Source organism: Apteryx mantelli, chromosome 2 (genome assembly GCF_036417845.1).
Source record: "Apteryx mantelli isolate bAptMan1 chromosome 2, bAptMan1.hap1, whole genome shotgun sequence".
In the NCBI taxonomy this organism is placed as follows: domain Eukaryota; kingdom Metazoa; phylum Chordata; class Aves; order Apterygiformes; family Apterygidae; genus Apteryx; species Apteryx mantelli.
Window position 1 is genome coordinate 164,461,748 of NC_089979.1, and position 16,300 is coordinate 164,478,047.

General features: G+C 47.1%; 1 protein-coding gene across 1 annotated transcript in view; it reads left to right on the top strand.

The window, feature by feature from the left end:
- XIRP1 (xin actin binding repeat containing 1) overlaps positions 1-13,190 on the top strand; it is a 33,882-nt gene extending 20,692 nt beyond the window's left edge. Inside the window, exons 5-7 of the mRNA XM_067292533.1 lie at positions 333-493; positions 3,713-3,766; positions 5,463-13,190. Of these exons, the coding sequence (XP_067148634.1) occupies positions 333-493; positions 3,713-3,766; positions 5,463-13,190 (7,943 nt within the window). The remainder of the gene's footprint in view (positions 1-332; positions 494-3,712; positions 3,767-5,462) is intronic.
- Positions 13,191-16,300: the final 3,110 nt, after the last annotated feature.

Here is a 16,300-nt window from a genome sequence, read left to right on the forward strand (position 1 = left end):
AAATACCACACTAAGTCCGAATGCAGCAATGCAAGTCTGCAGATAAAAGGAGAATCTTCTCGTGTTTTTACAGCAGTAACAGAGAAATGACAACCCTGGTTAACCAGGAGGACTAAGACATTTCATATGGGCACAAAGCTCTGTACGTGCCAGTGGGGGCCAAGGTGGAGGCATCCTGCTCACACCTAGCGGGGTAATGCAAAAAAAAAAGAAAAAAAAATCGGTGTGCAAACGGCAGAGGCTCCTGGCAGAGCCCTCAGTAAGCGACGTGCCTTGCTTGCACTCAAGGTCCTCAGCACCTGTCTCACCACGCACGTCTGTCTCTGTTTCAGATGAGAGGACGTGGTCGTCTTTAGACGTATCAGACGGCACTAGCCACATACTGCACCAAGGCCGAGGGAGGTCCTCTGCGCCCTCGGTGAAGGAGCTGTCGGCTCTCTATCTCTCCCAGGCAGCTGCTGCTGCTGCTCCCGCCGGCTGCCCCCCGCGGCCCGTAAGTGCCCGCGCTTCGCATTCCTCCCTCGCGCCCGTCGCCAGCGGCATCCCAGCGACGCCACATCCCAGACAGCCACCCTCAGAGGGGGCGAGAGAGCGGCTGGCTTTGCAAATCTGGGGGAACACTGGTTTCCAAGAACTGCCAGCTTTTTTCTTGCCAGCTGCAAGATAAATGTTATCAGAGGTTACATGTTGCATGTACACATATTCATATATATACACATATACATATATATATATACACATACACACACACACATGCATGCGTACCCCACACTCACATCCATGCAGGACACACAGCCACCCATGGATCTCCATGCTGTGTCTGTTCAAACATACATAAGGACATATGCCTGTATTTGTCATCCTCTGATGTAGGTCTTCCATGGCACCCTCCCACTGTTCCTCCTTTTACACGCAGTGTTTACACGCTGTTCCTCCTTTTACACGCAGTGGAAAGGGGGACAGGCCACTTGGGAGGAATATAGGAACGTTGTCAGAGTATGCAGGGATGCAACGAGGAAGGCTAAGGCCCGTTTGCAATTAAATCTGGCTAGAGATGTCAAGGACAGCAAGAAGGGCTTCTTCAAATACATCAGCAGTAAGAGGAAGACTAGGGAAAATGTGGGCCCTTTGCTGAATGGGGGGGGGGGGGGTGCCCTGGTGACGAATGATACAGAGAAGGCCGAGTTACTGAATGCCGCCTTTGCTTCAGTCTTTACTGTCAGGCGAGCCCCTAGGAATCCCAGACCCTGGAGACAAGAGAGAAAGTCTGGAGAAAGGAAGATTTTTCCCTTGGTCGAGGAGGATTGGGTTAAAGCTCATTCAGGCAAACTTGACACCCACAAATCCATGGGCCCTGATGAGATGCACCCATGAGTGCTGAGGGAGCTGGCAGATGTTATTGCTAGGCCACTGTCCATCATCTTTGAAAGGTTATGGAGAACAGGAGAGGTGCCCGATGACTGGAAGAAAGCCAGCGTCACCCCAGTCTTCAAAAAGGGCAAGAAGGAGGACCCAGGGAGCTGCAGGCCAGTCAGCCTCACCTGCATCCCTGGAAAGGTGATGGAGCAGCTCATCCTGGAGGCCATCTCCAAGCATGTGGAGGACAAGAAGGTGATCAGGAGTAGTCAGCATGGCTTCACCAAGGGGAAATCATGCCTAACCAATCTGATAGCCTTCTATGATGGATGCCTGGCTGTGTAGATGAGGGGAGAGCAGTGGATGTTGTCCACATTCAGAGAGACCAGGACAGGCTGGAGAGGTGGGCGGAGAGGAACCTCGTGAAGTTCAACAAAGGCAAGTGCAGGGTGCTGCACCTGGGGAGGAATAACCCCATGCACCAGTACAGGTTGGGGGTTGACCTGCTGGAAAGCAGCTCTGCGGAGAAGGACCTGGGAGTGCTGCTGGACACCAAGTTAAGCATGAGGCAGCAATGTGCCCTTGTGGCCAAGAAGGCCAATGGTATCCTGGGGTGCATCAGGAACAGTGTTGCCAGCAGGTCGAGGGAGGTGATTCTCCCCCTCTACTCAGCCCTGGTGAGGCCACATCTGGAGTACTGCGTCCAGTTCTGGGCTCCCCAGTACAAGAGGGATGTGGCACTACTGGAGCAAGTCCAGCAAAGGGCTACAAAGATGATTAGGGGACTGGAGCATCTCTCTTATGAGGAAAGGCTGAGAGAGCTGGGCCTGTTTAGCCTGGAGAAGAGAAGGCTGAGAGGAGATCTTATCAATGTGTACAAGTATCTAAAGGGAGGGTGTCGAGAGGATGGGGCCAGACTCTTTTCAGTGGTGCCGAGCGACAGGACGCGAGGCAATGGGCACAAACTGAAACACAGACGCTTCCATCTTAACATGAGGAAAAACTTCTTCACTGTGAGGGTGACAGAGCACTGGAACAGGTTGCCCCGAGAGGTGGTGGAGTCTCCTTCTCTGGAGATATTCAAAACGCGCCTGGATGCAATCCTGTGCAACGTGCTGTAGGTGACCCTGCTTGAGCAGGGGGGTTGGACTAGATGATCTCCAGAGGTCCCTTCCAACCTCAGCGATTCTGTGATTCTGTGATTCTGTGATCCCCTGACCCAGGGGTGGTTTTATAACCTCTTCACTGCCACATGGCAGCGATGTGCGCTGCTGCCGTGCTCCCCTCCCAAGAAATCCCATGTCCAAGCAACGAGTAAAGAAACCTCCTGCCCCATTTGCTCCTATCTACACGTAGTTCATTGAGCAATGCAAGTCCAGGAGGCTTCAAAGAAGCAAGACGACTTCAGGGCCAGAGACACAAAAATACAGTTGGTGGATCCAACACAGGAGATTGGAAGGAGGTTTAATCTTGGCTGAGCGAGCACCTGCGATGCCCTTCATTTCCATTGAGAACTGGAGCTGCCGAGCACCTTTGGGCCTGGGGCCCTAATCAGATTATAGGAGATGAACCACCTTCTGGCTGGAAGGGGCTGGTTGATTGCTGTTATTTTGCAAGGGTCCATCTTTTCATCGGGTAGCTGGGTGGCAGCAGCCAGCGAATGCTGGGCACTGCGGGATTGCACGTGCTGGATTATGCATACCTGTGTACAGAGCAGGTTCAGACGCTGTTAAAAGCTGCCCTTTTGCCCCGTGGTCCATGCTCACACTGGGCTCGCTTCAGCCCCAGGCTGCGAAAGACCAGCGTGCTCTTGCTCAGCAATGCATGACGGGCAATATTACTTGCTGAGAAATGTTTCTTCATCAGAATCTCTGTTAGTCGAAACTTTTTAATTAATCTGCATTGCAATAAGTTGTTCTGGATGGGAAAGAAAAATAAGAGTCTAAGAAAAAAAAGAAAATTAACTTCAAAAAAATTTGTCATTGAGGTCAGCTCTTAAAATTCATAATGTAATCACAAATGCAAATCAACTTTATTTTAAGTTACTTAAATATAAACAAAAACACAAGCCAAATCAAATTTAGGAGAAATCAGTACTTTTTTTGTTTTTTTTTTTCTCCAACCCTAAACAAATGTGTTTGGGATTTCTTTTTGTTGACTGAGACTTTTGGGGAAAAAAAAAAGTGATTAACCTGCAATAAGATTGTTTTTCCCAACTGTACGGAACTGTCTGTGAACCAAAACATACTCATCCATAATGGTTTTCAGCCGTCTTTAATAGACACATACATATATATACAAATATCAAATGTGTCTGCCTATGCACTCTGATGTCATTTCTCTCTGTCTTTTGCAGAGTACTTTAAAGGACAGCTCCATTCACTCTCCTGACAGCCAAAAAACAGGCAAGGTAAGAAATGTTAAAGATATGCACTGTTATCTAACCAAATATTTGTGGCTGTGGTGGAGTGTGATTCAAATACCCACACAAGACAGTGAGTAGTGCTTTCATACTGAATATAGCTATCAGCTGTTCAGGCGCCCTTCCCCGTGTTTAGACGTTCTTCACAGACTCAGAATAAGTTTATTTTTTAAAAAAGTGCATTCAAAGTATTTTGGCTCATATGAAAGCTTTACATTTTACACTCGCTGCAGAATATGCTGATTTTGGTATTCTGGAGTTCTTTACTAATGTTCAATACTTATTTTTAGACGGAACAATCTGTATGTAACAGAGTGAAATAACATTGCGCACCATTGCTTTGAGCAACAACTAATAATATTCCAGGCGTAACTCTACAGGTGTAACTCTGAAGGCATGCAAAGGTCAGCAGGTCTTTTTGCTGAAGGAAAAGCTACCAGGATTATAGTCCTTCTTAGATAATGATTATAGACCTTAACTACCTTCCCTTTGGAAAAATGTCAATCCAGTAGAGCTCGCAGGTATTCAGTTCAGCAATTGGCTATTCAGCGCTCAGAGTTCCCAAGCTAAGGAGAAAAATTCAGAAAGTGAGGCCCAAAGGTAGGCTAAACAGCCACAGTCCAACCCTTTTCACTTTCTTATCAACACCGCTGAGAAATCAAAAGCTGAATTCAGTCTGAGTGAGCCTGAGAAGGTCACACTTTTCCTGACCCTCAGCTGTGGGTGTTACTCCAATCTTGCTTTCTCCTCCTAACAGAGCACATCAGAATTTGGCCTGCTAATCCAGCAGTTTATAAACTGAGTTAGTTTACAGGCTGAGGGGCCAAAAATAGAGAATTCACAAAGAAAAGCACCGGAAAGGAACGCTTAAAAGAATGTGAGTTGAGGCAAATGAACTCTGCTGTGACATAACAACGATATATTGGCTTCCAGGTCTGCAGCGAGTTACTCGTTCTTACAGAACATGCTAAATGGGATAGGTCTAAGTGGATCGTAGTTAAGTGCCTCTCATTTTATCCTCATTCCCTTGATCTGTATTTAAGTCTCCAATGTATAACTGTGCATCTATTCTCATGCAAAATAATGATATAGAGTTATATAGTTGGAGATTGTCCAGAAATGGACTGTCCTCATCAACTCAGTTTCACACATTTATTTGGTTCCCTCCACCCATTTTCTTCTTGACACCTCTTTGCGAGTTGCTCTTTGGCCTTCTCCTCAACCCATAGCCACGTTCCCTGACTCTCTTCAGGACCCCACGCTGCCCTGGACACATGGGAGCAGGAGGGAGAAGTTAACTCTTAGCTTGCTACTCAAACATAGCCTTCTTTATGCTATTCTTGTGGTCCATGTCTCTTGCCGACACAGTCCAAATCGGGCATCGCTGTTACGCTGTAGCTGGATTGAAGCCCAGGAACTCCAGGCTAGCCACTGTACGTGCCTGGATTAGAGACCTTGCTTTAGAGTTCATTGCTGTGGATTCAGAGCTAACACCGAGCCTGGAGCATGTGCAGTGGTGTGATGCTTTGGAGTGCTGTGTGCTACTGAACCAAAGGTATGGAGCTCAGTAGGTGCATTGATTTCCTTTGTTTGGATGGCTTTTTCTTTTGCCGTTTGCACTACTAATGGCCACTGGACTGGGTGGGAAGAGACAATGCTGACATTTAAAACTGTTTCCCTAAAGATGGCAGAGGTTCAGAAATCATCTAAAATTGCCATCAAGAAAATGGAAGAGGATTTATCTCCCGCTCCTGCCCTTGGCTTGGTCCAAGTCAGCACTCTCGCTGCGGGGAACCAGGATCCCAGCCCACTCCCCATGCCTCCTACGAAGCAATCCTTCTCCAAGTTCTACCAGCAGCGCCAAGTGAATGAGCTAAGGAGGCTGTACAGACACATGCATCCTGAGCTCAGGAAGAACTTGGAAGAAGCTGTGACTGAGGACCTGGCAGAAATGCTTAATACTGAAGATCCCAATGCACAGGCCTCTGTGAACCTGGACAAAGTCCTGCCAGGGGAGGTTCAGTCCATGCGCTGGATCTTTGAGAACTGGGCGCTTGACTCTATTGGGGACCATCAAGCCACAAAGAAGCTGACAGAAGAAGAGGTCATTCCTGGTGGGGATGTGAAAAGTACTTCCCTGAGGTTCGAAAGTCAGTCAGTCAATGGGGACAGGCTGTCAACACCAGCCAAGGTATCAGAAACAGACCATGCCAAAGGGGATGTGCATACCGCCAGGTGGCTGTTTGAAACCCAGCCGCTAGACTCCTTAAACAAACTGTACTCAGATGAAACAGAAGTGCAGGAGGCAGTTCTCAAGGAGCCTGTCCAGGGAGGTGATGTGAAAGGTGCCAGACAGCTCTTTGAAGCCCAGTCCTTGGATGCTATAGGGCGCTGCTGCTCAGTGGAGGAGAAGAGCATCTTACAACTCAAGTCAGAAATCCAGGAACTAAAAGGTGATGTCAAGAAGACTATCAAGCTTTTCCAAACAGAGCCACTCTGTGCCATCAGAGACAAAACTGGGAATATCCATGAGATCAAATCTGTTTGCCGAGAAGAAATACAGAGCAATGCAGTCAGGACTGCTCGCTGGCTGTTTGAGACTCAACCACTGGATACCATCAACAAGGACACTTCCAAAGTGCAAATAATCCGTGGGATTTCACTGGAAGAACTAGGAAGGCCAGATGTCAGTGGAGCAAGGTGGATATTTGAAACTCAGCCTCTGGATGCCATCAGAGAAATTACAGTGGAAGAACAGGATTTTAAGGCTTCAATGGATTTTACCACAGGGGCGGATGTTAGTAAGCAACGAATGCTGTTTGAGACCCAGGCTCTTGATTCTCTGAAAGGAGAAGCTTCAGAGAGTGTCACAGCCAAAGAACAAGTCATTGGAGGTGATGTGAAATCTACACTCTGGCTATTTGAGACCCAGCCAATGGAAACTCTGAAAGATAATTTTGAGGTGGGACATTTAAAAAAAGTAGAGCTTTCAGCAGAGGAGAAGGGAGATGTGAAGCAAAGAAAACATGTCTTTGAGACCTGTCCGCTCAGCAGCATCTCTACAGCATCTGAGGAAGAAATTTCAGCTGCCAGTGCAGAAGAGGTGGTAAAAGGGGATGTGAAGTCTTTCAAGATTCTGTTTGAGACTCTTCCATTAGACAGCATTAAGCAGGCTAATGCTGAGCCCATCACCAAAGAAGAGGAGCAGATTCCTGCTGGGAACGTCAAAGCCAACCAAATCCTGTTCGAGACAACACCTCTGTATGCCATTAAAGACAGCTTTGGTAATTTCCACGAAGTCACCTCTGTAAGCAGAGAGCAAGTCATCAGTGGTGATGTCAAGAACTATAAGTGGATGTTTGAAACCAGACCGCTGGACCAGTTTGATGAAAGCACCAAGAAAGTGGACATAATACGTGGGATCACAAAACAGGAGGTGGTAGCTGGTGACGTTAGAACAGCCAAGTGGCTCTTTGAAACTCAGCCCATGGATGTCATTCACCACCAAGCCATGCAAGGTGAGGAGCACCCATTGGTGAAGCGGGAGGTCTCCCAGAGGGGAGATGTGAAGACCTGCAGGTGGCTTTTTGAGACCCAGCCCATCAACACCCTGTATGAGAAGGCTGAAAAGAAGCAGGAAGAGAATGGCTATGTACCCCAAGCTGATGTGAAGTCATACACATGGATGTTTGAGACCCAGCCCCTGGACTCTCTGAAAGGCCAGGAGGAGCAGTATTTGCAAGTCAGCAAAGCATACAGTCAGGATGACGTAGAGGGAGTTGATGTCAAAACTGTCCGACATCTGTTTGAGACCGAACCATTGGGCAGCAGTGTTGCCAGTAAAGCTGACCTCAAGGAAACTGTGCGGTACTGCAGTCGTGTGGAGATACAGTCTGGAGAAGTGTCCAGAGTGAAGGAGTTCTTTGAAGCTAAGCCCTTGGATACAGCAACTAAACCAACAGTGGTCGTGAAGGATGATGGAAAGATTGAAGCTGGATCTGTGCACAAGTTCACTTGGCTTTTTGAGAACTTCCCCATGGACTCCCTGAAGGACAGTTCTGAAGGCATCCAGGAAATCCCTCCAGAGAAGGATACCAAGGGGGGAGATGTTAGAGGCAAAAGGTTCATATTTGAGACCTACTCCCTTGACCAAATTCATGATGAGGTGGATGAGACAGAGATCCAGAAGATCCAGAAAGACACCATGAAAAAAGTCAATGTCAAGTCCTGCACGATGCTCTTTGAAAGCCAGCCCTTGTATGCTATCCAGGATAAAGAGGGGGGATACCATGAGGTCACCTCAGTGCAGAAAGAAGAAATCATGAAAGGTGATGTGAAAGGTGCCCGGTGGTTGTTCGAAACTAAGCCCCTGGACCAGATCAAAAAGGAAGAAGAGGTGTTTGTGATTAGGGCCGTCACCCAAGAGGATATCAAGAAAGGGGATGTCCAGGCTGCCCGGTGGAGGTTTGAGACAGAACCTCTTGACTCCTTCTCCAGGGAAAAGAGGTCTGTGCCCAGAACAGTAGATGATGTGCTGAAGGGAGATGTTCAGTCCAATAAGGAACTCTTTGAGTCCCAAAAGGTGGGCCAAAAGAAGTATGTGAGGATGGTCAGCGTCAGTGATGTCCAACGGGGTGATGTGAGGACGTCCACCTGGCTTTTTGAAAACCAGCCTGTGGACTCCCTTCATGGGGATGCAGACAGAAGCTCATCTATTAGCACGGTGCAGAGAGAGGACAGCCAGAAAGGGGATGTGAAACGCTGCACCTGGTTGTTTGAAACCCAGCCGATGGACACCCTCAAGGACGTGGATGTGACAGCCAGTGCTGAGGTCCAAGAAGCTATCCCTCATGCAGATGTAAAAAGCACAACGTGGCTCTTTGAGAGCACACCTTTGGATAAGCTGAGTGCTTCTGAAGGCCATGTAGAAACAGAAGTGAAAGAAAGGACCATGAAGGAGACTTTGGAGATGCTCTGCGCTTGCCAGGCTATTCAGCACAGTGGGATCCTCATTGAAGCCAATGATATGGAAAGTGTGAAGATGGTGAAGTACCAGCTCAGCAGCCCAGGTGCTCCAGAAGTACTGAAAGAAGAGATTGTGGGAGGCCATTTGCAAAGGATCATGCTACAGCTTCTGCACAGAACCAACGTGGAAGCACAGGGAGTGCTGGTGGAGGAGGACAGAGAGGGCAAGATCAAAGTGAGCCCATTGCAGCTACTAGACCTGAGTGAAGCTGTTAAAAGCAAAGAGGACATAAGTGGAAATGTGGCTAAGGCTGTCCAGGGCCTCCTCAGTCAAGAGGCCTCCATCAAAAAGGGGATGGTCTTACAAGAGACAAAGACAGGATCAGTGAAGATGACTCTCTACTCCCTCTTGTTCCACTCTGTCCAGCAAAAAGTTGTCAAGGGGGATGTGAAGACCACAATAGGGAACCTGCTGGCTTCTTCTCAGGGACAGAGAGCAACAGCAACCGTCAAGCGGGAAGACAATGAGAAGGGGAATGTCCAGCTTTTCACCAGCTGCATTGAGAAGGGAGATCTGGAGTATCTGAAGAACCTCCAGCAGGAGTCAGAGATACAGTCCCTCGTCTCTTCTCAAGCAGAGCAGGGGACAGCTGAGAGTGCACCACAGGATGTGCAGAGGTCCATGATACATATCTTACAAAGGGATGAACAAACAGAGAAAGTTATTGCAGAGGGTGAGCCAGGGGCCATGGAGGGAGCAAAAAAACTGTGTGCATGTGAAAGCATGGGCAAAGAGGGCGCATTAGACAGAGAGGCTGTGCATGCAGTGGGTTTGAGAGGCACCACTGTGCATTGTCTTGGGAAGCCCCTGAGCTTGCCCACAGTTATGGGAAAGGAAGAAATTCTTTCGGGGGGGCTTAAAGTGACTACAAAGTCAATTCAAAGGGTTGCAAATGGCAGCAAGAAGCAACAAATGACAGAGAAAGAAGAGACCGTCTCTGCCAGTTTGATGGAACCCAAAACTGTGACACAAGGCACAGCCCAGACCACAGTGACAGCTCAGAGGGACAAAGTAGCTGGGAAACACCAGAGCTTCGTGGCTGGAGAAGCCAGCCAGATGTCAGCACAGCCAGAAGAAAAGGCACTTGGGAGTGATCTCCAGGCTGCAATGCAAAGCCTGAGGCTAGCAACAGCAGAGGCGAAAAGCATTCAGCACCACGTCCAGAGCAAGCTACAGAGGAGCAGGGAGGAAGTCCATGTGGCCTGCAGGCATCAGGCAGCCAGCACACAGAGGACAATGACCCTTCAATCAAACACACACCAGCAAGACTCTGCAACCAAACAGGAAAGCACCAGCACTGCCATCAGGACCACCACCACTAAAATGCAGGAGGCATCCAAGACCCACACAGGCGTGTCTCAGAAGACCATAGCATCACACAAAAAGGTCAGTGCTTCTGAGGAAGTACAGGGAGGACAGCTGTTGAGCCAGGAAAGCCAAGTTGTGCCTAGTGCAGATGTTAGCATTAAGGATGGCCTTTATACTGCCAAGCCTGTGAAAACCTATGTAAACCCTTTTCTTGAGTCTGATTACAAAGAGCAATCAGTGCAAGAAGAAAGAGAGCGAGATGTTATTATCAGAGGGGATGTACAGACAGCTATCAGAGCACTGCAAAGTGCCACCACAGAACAGCGCCTGGTAGAAAAGGAGGATATTGTTCGAGGTAATTTAAAGGCCACACTTCAGTCACTGGAAAAGTCTAACGTTAATGTCTCCAGAGGGGATTTTAAAGCCGCTATGATATACAGAAATGCAGGGCAGTCCTATTCTGTGTGTAAAAAGAAAAATGAGACTCAAGACATTAGTAATCAGACAGCTGTAGTGGCTTCAGGGTCGCAGGCTGATAATGACTCTCCTCCTCCTCCCCCAGTTGCTGTGATGAAAGCAGAGCATTGCCCACCCTCATCTAAAGCAACAACAGAAGGTGCCCTTCCACAGCCAACCAGCCAAGATGAAGCCCCAGGATGTTCTGCAACACTACAGAACCCCCTTCCTGCCCTCTCTCCTCTGTCCTCCAAATCCAGTGATCAGAGTCCTGCAGAGAAGCCCAGAATTCCTCCAAAACCAGAAATTACTGCCCCACTAAGGAAAAAACCTGTTCCTCCTCCAAAACCTGAGCATCTCTCATATGAGGCACATTCTGCCCCTGCAAGCAATAGCAAAGACAAATCAACTAAACCTATCCCTCCATCCCTGCCTCCAAAACCTCCATGCCTGAGGGAGGTCAGCAAGCCAAAGTCTCCACCATCAGAGCTGGGATTGTGTTGCATGGATGTGCAGGAACAATCAGGCCACAGGGAGGTTCAGGCAAAATGCTGCACTTCAGAGTCACCAGTGCACAAATCTGTCACTGTTCAGGATGTGAGCTGTGAGAGACAGCCACCAAAAGACATTGTCAAAACCCCTCTTCAAATTGCGGAAGAAAGGTACAAGATGAGCAAAGGAGGACAAAGTAATGTAGAATCAGACACTGCTAAGACCTCAAAGACACTTAAAAATGGAGTGGTTGGTTTTGAAGCTGAGCAAGGAATGAAGAGAGAGAAAGCAGCAGCTCCAAAGAGCTGTCCAGATGAGATAATTCGGAGGCATAGACAGCTGTGCAGCCAAGAGGACCGGTGCACTTCAGTATCACAGTTAGCCTGTCCCAGTGGAGCAAGGATGCTTAACGCACTAGGGCAGACTGAACTAAGCACCTCCTCTGTGGGCTGCACTACTCCTCCCAAAGGGAGAGATGACATTGCACAAAATGCCTCACCCAAGGTGGAAAGGGAAAGTGTGTCTAATGCTTACGGATCATGGGATGGTCAGAGAGTCACACAGCAGGTGAAAGAGCAGAGACAAGAGGGTCATTCAATGTCCTTCCATCAGCAGCCAATGAACTCCTTCCAGGAGCAACAGCAGGAGAATAGCAGGCAATTGAAATGTCCTGATATGGAGGCAGAGATGCCTGCCCAGGAGAAGCCAGCAGTGACCATGAGAGAAAAACCCAAGAGAGAAACAGAAGATGAACGTCGAAAGAGGCTGTCTGTGCATAAAGAGGAGATCATGAAAGGCAATGTCAAGGAGGCTATGGAGATCTTTGAGAACCTGAGGAGGCAGGAGGAGCTGCAAGAGATCTTGACTCGGGTGAAGGAGTTTGAAGAAGAGACAAGCAAAGTGGATGTGAAAGCCCTGAGGAGTTTCTTCGAAAAGGTCCCTGACTGGGTGGTTCACCAGAAGGCCCACCAGGCCAAGCAACAGTCCAGGGCTGAGACACCAGTGAAGGAGGACACTGACAGCATCTCCTCAGTGGAGCTGGTTTTTGGGGACCTGGAGCGAGCGAGTGCTGAGATTGCCCACCTGAAGGAACAGACACTCTCCCGGCTCCTGGACATCGAGGAGGCCATCAGGAAAGCTCTTTATTCCGTTTCTAGCCTCAAGTCTGAGTCAGACATAGCTGGGCTCTCTGGGCTGTTCAAGGAGTCTCTAGGGAACACCCAGAGCCCTGTGAGCAGCAGCAATATCCGTAAAATCAGCATTGTCTCAAGCAAAGCCAAGCAGGAGGGCACCACACTGGAGACAGGGGAGGCAGTGCCTGTGGGGTGTGCAAAGGCGGCGGAAAACATTGAAGTACCCAAAGCAGAGCTAGAGGTCCCCCGCCTCATTCATCCTCGTGTCAGTTCTCCCTCCTCACCTTCCTACATCTCCATCGAATCTGCTGCCAGGAAACCTGCAGAATCACCCAGGACTGCACATTCCCCATGGGAAATCCCTTCACCGGACTGTCTCAATGCTTCAGGAAAGAAGGATGCCTTCGCTCAGGACAACTTTAGCTCCTTTAGCCATCCATCAGCAGGGTCTGCTGGGCATGACCTCGCTTCCTTCGAGAACAGACCAGAGCCCATCCAAATGAAAGCTGGGCTGAGCTCAATGAAGCAGCTTCCCCTTGGCAAAGACAATCATCAGATCAATGAGAAAGAAAGGTGCCCTCTGGACACCTCCAAAGGCAGCTGCCACTGTGGGATCAAAGGAGGCTTTTCAGACTATTGCTCTCTGAATGTCCCCAGCCCACAGAACCCACGAAGGCAGAAAAGCATCTTGGAGCTGCAGACGGGGCCTGATGGATCCAAGCTCTATGGAGCCACTCGGACAGTCACAGAGCAGTACGAGGAAATGGATCAGTTTGGAAACAAAATCATCACCTCGTCCACTACAGTCACCAAGCAATCCGAGACCCAAACATCCTCCACATGCAATGTGGCATCTCACCCCAGATATGAGGTATCTGCCACACCCCTGTTTCGGAGGTACTTGAAGAGCCCAAGTGAAAGCTTCCACACCAATGGCAGTTTTCAGGAGCCGGGCGTAGTTTTTGTCACCTTCGGCAACTCCAAGCCAAAGAAATAGGAGATCCTGAAGAGCAAGAGGCAACGGTATAAAGCGAAAAAGAAAGTTCACAACAATAAATCTCCTGGTTTATCCAAATTACACAAAGGGACTTGTCTACACCCTAAAGAGTTCTCAAAGTCATCATCTCAGTGTTTTCATACAGACAGGACAGATGCAGTCTGACTTGATGCTGGAGGTGAACAGCAGCCCTCACCTGGCCAACCCAACAGACTTGGTGCTGCACCACAACCCAGAGCCCTGACACTGTTAGAAGCACAAAGGAAAATCCATCCATGGGCATCTTAGGACAGCATCTTCCTCCTAAAGTGTTTTGGGGGATTGTACCAGGCTTCTATGAACCAGAGCATAAGAAAGGATAGATAGAACCAACTAAAGAACCAGCCAACCTGATCACTGGGAAATAAGCACCTTTATGCTATCTTCTTTTTCTGATTTTAGTACAAACTTCCCAAGAAGGGTATCCTAAACACACATATATGTATATATACATATATTCACATTGATGGGTGGGTTAGAGAGGTTTTCTCTTAGCCAGTAACAACAACAACAAAAAAGAAAATAAAAAGCAAAAAAAAAAAAAGTAATGATCTCAAATTGCTATCACAATGGGCAGGGGAGGTATTTAGCAGAGTTCGGTTCCCTGAAAGTACTCAATGCTACTGAAAATTATCTAAGTCAAGATTTACAGCTATCATTGTCATTCCCCTGAAGAAAGATGCAATGAAAAATGCTGTAGGTGAGACAGAACGGTTATTGCTTTCCTTTCTTTATTTTAGAATTGTAATTTATTATTTAGTATATACAAAACCTTGTTTTAGATTTTCCATGCTTTCATATGTTTACTGTTTAAATTCATTTTGAAACTTTGTAAAACAATTTTCTTTTTATTATGACTTTGTTTTGTACATTCTCAACTCAAGATTTTAGATATTTTGTGGCTTTTTTTACCTTTTATTGCTGCATTATGAAGGTAAACATTACCTCTAAAAATATTTTGGTCTGGCTGACTTTCTTTCGTTGAGTGCTTGTTTCCTTTCAAAGTAGCAGAAATTGTCTTTCAATGAACTAGTTGAATTACACATTGAGGATGCGCTCAATCACTTGAGTGATTTAATCTGCACCTTCTTTACAAAGTGGGTGGATTATCAGTTCTGCAGCAAGCAGCCTTCAGTCACCAGTCAGAAAACTGAATTGAGTCCAGGCTAATATGCACCACCCAATCCAGGAGCCTGTGCAGGTGAATGGAGACTAGATAGTAAGCAGACCCCAAAAGAGTCTGAACACTAACCTGTACTGCTTTCCTCTGAACAAGAGGGTAGCAGAGGTGTTGTGCCTCTGTGAGCCTCACAAGGAGAGGCAGGTGCTGAACCACCCTTTGCTCAGTGCTGTAAATCACAGGTTGGCCATTTCTGGGGAGTGAGGAGAGTTATCACGGAGTTTGCTCCAGATATGCAAGAATGTGAGAGCTTACAGAGCAACTGGGTGGTCTCTCGGGGAGCTGTGTCCTACCACCTGGCTCAGACTTAGGCTACCAGTCTGTCTGACCTGTGGCAATCCACCTCATTTCCCTGTGCATCAGTTTATCCTTCTTCAGAGGGGGACATGGACCTCATTCAAAAACAAATCATGTTTCAGTGAGATGCTATGGTTAATATTTACTTTTTCCCTCTGAGGAAAAAGATATCCCTTACATTGATGATTAAAGAACAAACATTGGGATAGAAGGGACCATTTCAGAGTCTACCGCTTCATATCCCTGAGTCCATTTAGCTATCATCTCCTACCATTCAACACCTTCTGTTCAAGGTGGTGTAGACCAGGCAGGAAGATTAAATCTAAAGTATTTGTTATTAATGCATAATGTGGATGTCTCCAACCTCCACAAAGCTTTTCGCTAAGATCGAAATTCATGGAAAATGTGTTAAGAACAAACACTGCCTCTCTGGTGATGCCCTGACAGTGGTGACTAGAAGGGATTTATTCTTAGTGTCTGGGTCTAAGAGTGATGAATCCTCAATGGAGGTGCGTGATAATACATCCTACCCTAACATGCTCCTGGCAGAGTTTTGGCTAAGCCTTCTTGGCCCATAGAAGTGCTCTGGAGAAGGATTTAGAAAAAAGTATGAGCTGTAGAAGTTCTGCTTCCCCCCAGAAAAGCTTCCTCATATCCAGAGTTGTTCCGTTTGCCTCTAGGCCCCCATAAGCTTGAAAGTGAGACATGCTGAAAGAAAAGTAATGCAGTTTTCAGTTCTGCCCTAGAATGTACCAAAGGTTGAGGTAAAACCAGGCATATCTGGTTTCAGGGAATCAGAACAAATAACTGCTTAGACCTTTCCAACTGTTTTAGTAGGATACGTTGTAGAAATAGGGGAGAATTATTAATTCTGAGTTGGTCTTGAAAATTTTTCCAGCACCACTTTTCTTATCCTTGCTTGTTTCTAGTCTTAGCTTGTTTCAGGATGCCCCAATATATGTTTGTTTCAACTCTTTTTAAGGACAGCTGCAGAGCAGTTTTAGTAAGCTGCAAACCGGTTGCTTGGGCAATGCAAAATGATTCCACAGGAACTCAAATAAACCCTAATATCCTGCATTGCCAGTGCTTAAAAATAGTGATCTTATTGTTTGTGTTTCCAGCTTTACAGGCTTTTTAAATGTCTCAATGAGCCATTTATGAAACTACTTTGAGATGTGTTTCTTTCATGGCATTTCCATCAACTAGGAACTGAAATATCATGAAGAGACAGATACTACATTATTTCAGTACCATACATGGCTCCTTGAAGCATTGAAAGAGATGGAAAGAAAACAAATGCAGAGATTTGAAACTCAAATGCAAGCTGAAGAATCAGTTCACAGTCTCCCTGCTTCAGACCTTGCAATAATAAACCAGCAGAGCAGGTAGAAACTTTAAAATCTCAAACAACTTGTCATAGTTTTCTGGGCTCTTGGATACAAGACATGATATTGTTCATCATGCTTCGTCCTAGTAGATCACTCCATTCTCACACAGTGTTAGGAGAAATCACCATACATGATTTCCTTCATTATCTCTTTGAAAGAACAAACTAGCTGGGAGAATTACTGGGACCAGTGGAGTGAAGACAGAT